This window comes from Bidens hawaiensis, unplaced genomic scaffold, assembly GCF_021521415.1.
Source record: "Bidens hawaiensis isolate Kalapana, Puna unplaced genomic scaffold, B.hawaiensis_p1.1 tig00001032_1, whole genome shotgun sequence".
Lineage (NCBI taxonomy): Eukaryota > Viridiplantae > Streptophyta > Magnoliopsida > Asterales > Asteraceae > Bidens > Bidens hawaiensis.
The window spans coordinates 3984721-3991128 of record NW_027491060.1 but is presented as its reverse complement, the minus strand read 5'-3'; the positions used below and the strand labels follow the sequence as shown (position 1 = coordinate 3991128).

General features: G+C 35.7%; 1 protein-coding gene across 1 annotated transcript; it reads left to right on the top strand.

Moving 5' to 3' along the window:
• The first annotated feature begins 1623 nt into the window (after positions 1 to 1623).
• LOC143552509 (rho GTPase-activating protein REN1-like) lies at positions 1624 to 5991 on the top strand. Its single transcript, XM_077042717.1, has 19 exons — positions 1624 to 2012; positions 2224 to 2294; positions 2543 to 2621; positions 2712 to 2871; positions 2940 to 3059; positions 3159 to 3236; positions 3300 to 3355; positions 3594 to 3663; positions 3780 to 3864; positions 3939 to 4182; positions 4250 to 4453; positions 4528 to 4596; positions 4671 to 4720; positions 4798 to 4858; positions 4947 to 5030; positions 5102 to 5161; positions 5221 to 5364; positions 5433 to 5540; positions 5615 to 5991. Exons 1-19 carry the CDS (start codon positions 1923 to 1925, stop codon positions 5738 to 5740), a joined length of 1959 nt encoding a protein of 652 aa, XP_076898832.1. The 5' UTR covers positions 1624 to 1922; the 3' UTR covers positions 5741 to 5991.
• The last annotated feature ends 417 nt before the right edge of the window (positions 5992 to 6408 follow it).

Sequence of the window (6408 nt, the reverse complement as noted above, 5' to 3'; positions counted from 1 at the left end):
TTCTTCTTTGAAAAATTCATATTAATTGGTATCAGAGCTGGGAGGAAGTTTAATTCAAAATATTGTTTAGTACACTCTCTTTATGTTCTTAAAGTAATCATGGAACCACCAAAAGAGCCATTTGAACCACCAAACGCACAACCCATATAGTTATTCTTATAACATACTTATAAAACCATTCGAGTTAAACAAGACCCTCTATGTTTTACACCTACGCGCTGCTCCTAAAATCTTCACAACTACGTTACACAAAATTTGAACCCACAATCATTTGATAGGAGAACGACACACCGTATAACCCCTTGGATGTCCCCTTAGAGGCGGATAATCAAATGAGTCAAATGCGTTGATAGGTTAAATCAAATTAATGGATGATAAATGAGCTGTAAATCCAAATCAAGTTGTAAAAGAGTTAAATTTTTGTGTTTCGTAATTAATTTTTTTCCCATAAGCTTTATTCATGCAAGAAATTCGAAGTCATAAAAGAGGGTTGTAATTCTGTAATGCGTATGCCAATGAGCTAGCTCAATTGGATTATTTTGGAGGAAAGTAAAGATTTTGGCAGGAGACTCCAAGGTCTCAAGTTTGAATATTATAATCCAATCGAGTTTTACCTTAGTGGGCTTGGTGATGGGCTTTCTGTAGGAATCATCAACGTGGGAAAGAAAGAATGAACCCTGAAAAGTGGGAACCAAGCATTACTATTTACGAGGTCCCACACCATCGAGTTTCCGTTTTTTCACATTCCATCACTTTTTTTCCATCATTCCACATTTCTCTCCATATATGTTTTGATCTTCAATAATATTGTTTCTCAATATTATTATTATTATTTCATGTGATCCTTACGATGCCTAATCCCAAGAGCCACAACGCTGATTCAAAAGCAGGAGATATGAAGAACATAAACTCTGAATCCAAGATGATGAATAGAGTTGAATCCAAGAACAACAAGCAACACCAACACCATTCTGATTTGAAAAATAATCACAACCCCCCTGCGGACTCCAAAACAAACGTTGATGCTTCTTTTCAGGTTTATTTCATATTATATATATATATATATATATATATATATAGTCATGTACGTAGCTTTTTATATTCATGTACCATGTTATTATATTTTTTTTTATTTGTGTGTGTATATATATTTAGGGAGATGTAGGTAGTGATGTTATGCCACATTCTTCTTCGTCGCCACAGCATTCTCATAATGGCAACAAGGTATGTATTACTTTAAGAATATGACTTTTTTAAGGGTTTGGATATTAGGTTGGTTTTGATTATATTGGCCGGCCCTTTGTCGGTTTGATGGTCTGAACCGATTATTTTAGTTTTTTAAATTGTTAGTTTGTATTAAAATGATAAAAAGTTACATATTTCTGTAATGATAAAGAAAGAAAGTTTGAATGAAAGTTCGGTTTACACAGTTGATTTCAAGTTTTTAAACCGTAGGACAGTTAAATTTTACGACTACCAAAAAGAGAATCATATAAATCTCATACCAGACGGCTTGCTTTGGTTGAAACGGTTTGTTAACACCCACGTATGCATTAATCCTGTGCAATCATATCTTGTAGGTCATGATTCATTTTGTTTGATTAATATTCATATTTGGTTATTTAAAAGCTACAAACAAAATGAAAAGCATTTGGATTATTTCGGTGCATAAAGTTGTTCTATGTAGTATATTGTAAAGGAATGATTGCAAATCTTAAAAATCACATTTGCTCATAATTGATGGTTTGCAGGTTTATAAGAGCGGGTGGTTATTTTTGTCATCGAAAGGTGTGTTTTCTGTCATTCTTCGATTATACAACGATATTTGTTCAAGGGCTCTCGTAGTCTCAGTTTACTACAGTTTGATCATTCTCCTGTTTATACGTTTTGTTTGCTTGCGTCTCAAGTCGGTTAGCTTATACATGTTTAATACAGGTATTGGGTGGACATCTTGGAAGAAGAGGTGGTTTATTTTAACAGAAACCTCATTGGTCTTCTTCAGAAGTGATCCAGTAAGTTATATGGAATATGGAAATATATTCTTTTCGTTTTAGATGTCCTCAACAACATAGCCAAGCTTGGCAAAACGGGTCGTTTTAAAAAAGTATAAATAAACCAGAAACTCTAGAGAAATCTATCTTGGGCTATTGATTATGTATTTAGTATACTTAATATGTTCAATTGAAAATTTGTTAATTGTATCATTGGTGTGTTAATATACAGAATGCAGCAGCTCAAAAGGGCGGTGAGGTGAATCTAACTCTTGGTGGCATAGATCTTAACAGTTCAGGCAGGTTGGCCTGCTTCTATTTGGTCTATTTTCATGATTAGCATTTTGAATACCAGATGCTTCCCGATCTGTATAGTAATTAGTTGTAACCGGCCAAAATGGGATTAAAACAAGTCATATTTAGCCACTCGTTTTTTTTCTTTTTTCTTCTAATATCATGTTCACAAGTACAACGAATGAAATGATATATGAGGTTGTGTGCTTTATAAAGTGCGAGTTGCCCGATTTTTCATAGCCTTGTATATGTTTCAGTGTTGTAGTGAAAGCAGATAAGAAACTGTTAACAGTGTTATTCCCTGATGGGCGTGATGGCAGAGCTTTTACTCTTAAGGTACACTCGCAAATGCCGGTTTTTATCCATATAAGAGAGTTTAACTTTATTTTTAAATGAGTGATACCCGGTACGCATCTATATTTTTAGGCTGAAACTTCAGAGGATTTATTTGAGTGGAAGGATGCACTAGAGGCAGCTATGTCAGATGCACCAAGCGTAGGAAACGGGGCATCAAAAAGTGACAAGCCTGATACCACTGATGCTTCACCGGAACAATGTACACACGCACTATGCATACATGTGTATTTATCTATAACTTTTATTTACTAGAAGAGAAAAGTAATATTAACATGCATGTATGCATATATTCAACAGCAAAAGACCAAACACCCAAAAAATCAACTGTTCTTGGTAGACCAATTTTACTTGCTTTGGAGGATATCGATGGGACTCCATCTTTCTTAGAGAAAGCCCTTTGTTATGTGGAAGACTATGGTAAGATTCTCAGCTTCATATGTAAAACTCTCTGCTTCTGATATCTGCATTGCATTAGGTCTAATTCGGTTTTTCTATGATGCAAAATGAATGTTTTAGGAGTGAATGTAGAGGGAATATTGAGGCAGGCTGCTGATGTTGATGATGTTGAACGGCGCATTCACGAATATGAACAAGGTGAGTCAACTGTTTTTGTATTAAGAAAACTTGTTTTTGTTTAACTTTCATGATTTATTACAGGAAAGGTAGATTTTACTGAAGATGAAGATGGCCATGTTATAGGTGACTGTATTAAGGTATGTATGTCATTGTCAACTAAATTAACCTCACTTCCATTGGCATACAGGTTTGAACTTGTGAAGTTGTTATTGGGCCTGTTTGAGCCCAAAGTTGCATATCATTTGCTACAAAAGCCCTGTTTTAGTACCCCAGGCATCTCACTAGGACTCAAAAGCTGTTCTTTAATGAGGCATCTAATGCAAGTATTTTGTGAACTTATTTTATAGTAAATCTAACTAGTGTTAACTGTTTTAGTATGTTCTTCGCGAGTTACCATCAGCGCCGGTCCCAGCGTCTTGTTGTGCTGCATTGCTAGAAGCATATAGTAAGTTTTTCATACCGTTTCAACAATTTTAAACTTTCTTGAGATGTGAGTACATCTATATAGAAGTTATATTTCCCTTAGTAATAACTAATAATGAACTCTATGGTGATGGTTAGGATCTGACCGGGCCACAAGAGTGAGTGCTATTCGCGCAGCTATATGTGACACATTCCCAGAACCAAATCGTCGTTTGTTACAGAGGTAGAAATTAATCTGTAATGCTTTTTAAATAATTTGGTTTTTTAAAGTATAATAGCTTTTGTTGGTTGGTGTAGGGTTTTGATAATGATGGAAGCTGTTGCTGAGAACAAAGTTGTAAACCGAATGAGTGTTTCAGCAGTGGCAGCATGCATGTCACCGTTACTTCTACGACCCCTTTTGGCTGGTGATGTTGACCTTGGAACCGAATCGGATATGGGCGGTGATGGGTCTGTTCAACTTCTACAAGCAGCTGCAGCAGCTAATCATGCTCAAGCAATTGTTATAATTCTTATAGAAGAATATGATAAAATATTTGGGGTATGCTTTATCAAACTCTTAACCCTTTTGAACCTAAATAAATTTATTAACATTATACTATTAGCAGGAAGAAGACATGTTAAGTGATCTTTACTCTGACTCGGATGAGTATGGAAGCGAGTGCGGAAGTGATGAGTATTATGAGGAGGATGAATACACTGACGATGATGATAGTGAGAATATGACAGAGGGTTCTTACTCTTATGAAGAATCAGATCGCGGATCGAGTTCTAGTTATAGTGAGAGTGGGGATGATGATGACCGCAGCAAGGTTCGTCATTATTATATGTTTTGAATATTGATGATTTTGCTACGAATCTAAACTTCATTTGTACATGTGTGCAGGGTTCCGTTAGCTCAAATTCCATTTACAACGAAGACTCGAAAGTTGGTAGGATTCGTCGACGAACAAGCGTAAGCATACTTATGTTGTAATTAGAAAACTAAATGCCGATCATAGTTAACGAGCTCTTTTCTTTTGCATTCAGGTCAAAAAGGGATCACCTTTGGAAAGCATTGCATTTGTAACCGATCAACAGTAAGAATGATGAATCAAGATTTGAGTTTTATTCGCTGATGTGTCCACTAATTATGAAATTTTTTGATACTATAAAGGGCTGAAGTTGTGAGGCTTGAGGCCAATAAAGCTAAACTTAAAGAGAGAATTGAATCAGAGGTGGTCAACTGAACTTGTTCATCATTTTGAATATATTTTTTTAGTTTCGAAAGAGTGATGGATGGATGGATGGTTTTGTACAGCGCAGGCCAGACGAAATGCAATATTGAAAGAGGATTTAGTGAGCAAGAAGCAAGCTTTAGAGATGCGCCGTGTGGCTCTTTTGGAAGAGGTATGACATATTGACATGTAACACAATCTCAGCATATTGAATGGTTTAAAATTTTATTTTCATGTATATAGGTGTCAAGATTAGAGGAAGAGTTGCAGAAGGTTCCAATACCAGCTTCAGTTGATGAAAAGGTTTGTTATTTTTTTGTTAGTGTTAAATATTGGTTCATTAACTTGTAGATGTTTTAAAGACAAATGCAGATCCAGACAACACCGACCAATCAGAGGCCAGCGATCCTGGTTTACAGTCTGAACAAAGCACCAATGATCCTGGATTACAACATAAAGACAAGGATCTTGAGTCTACAACTAGAACTATTTCACATAGGAATAAGGTAACATAGGAATAAGATACAAACTTTCAACTTATGGTCGTTTTACGATAAGTTACTTGTTTTTACAGGACACACCCTCTAACAGGGAACGTCATTTTAATTCACATCCTAGTAAACGTCACGATCGCAGTATGAGCAAATCTGCAAGCTCTAGAAGGCCCCATGCTAAGGGAGAGGTAATTAGTACTCCCAATTTATATTCAAGGAAACCGGTATGGAACAAAGGAGTTTAATAATATTATGTTTGCAGGTGGCTAATACAACTTCAGCACTGTCGAAAATAACAAACAGACTAAACTTTTTGAAAGAAAGGCGGAACCAAATAGCCGATGACCTGCAGGACACTGACAAAGATCATAAAACTCAAGCACAGTAGATGAGGCAACAAAGATAACCAAATTTTATGGTTGCAAAAAGATCAGAAGATGAATCGGGTCCAAGCTAGGAAGAACGATCACTAGATGATTATTCGTTGCAGGATTGAATTTGTTTTGCGTAACTTACTTTTACTGTTTTGATAATTAAGATGAATGAATATGTGTTTTAAGTGTTTAAAGATGATTTAGTGATCAAAGGATGTAATTTTGGATTACCTTTTATATTTCTCTAATTTATCTCCAGCAGACTACATATTCTTTGAATGATGATTATCGAGAATATCATAAAGTTGATTTTCGTAGCATGCTTATTGTTAAGCTTACATTCAACAATTATTTTGTATGGTGAAATCAAGTAACCATTGTGCTTTCTTATAAGGGTCATCTTGGCCATGTGGACGGTTCCGTCCCCAACGCAGCCTTAATCACTTGGAAAGCTTCTAATCAAAAGCCCTTATTCTTGTTCTTCTGCAAGCTTCCGGCGAACGTTCAGGTACACTTTTTCTCCATCTCCAGCAAATTTAAGCGTACACCTCCACCTGATTTTATTTACTAGAGAACATGTTATTCAGGAGCCTAGTTCTTATCTTCTAATCCGTCATTCTTGCATTGTCTAACCTTATTGATTTCCTATAAAACAGTTTTGAGAATACGGGTGAATCGTTAG

Bases quoted from the DNA above. Each gene is read 5' to 3' on its own strand.
- LOC143552509 (XM_077042717.1), top strand. From the start codon at position 1,923: ATGTTTAATACAGGTATTGGGTGGACATCTTGGAAGAAGAGGTGGTTT. The intron at 3,237-3,299 runs GTGAGTCAACTG...GATTTATTACAG, and splicing joins CATTCACGAATATGAACAAG to GAAAGGTAGATTTTACTGAA. The intron at 4,183-4,249 runs GTATGCTTTATC...TACTATTAGCAG, and splicing joins AATATGATAAAATATTTGGG to GAAGAAGACATGTTAAGTGA.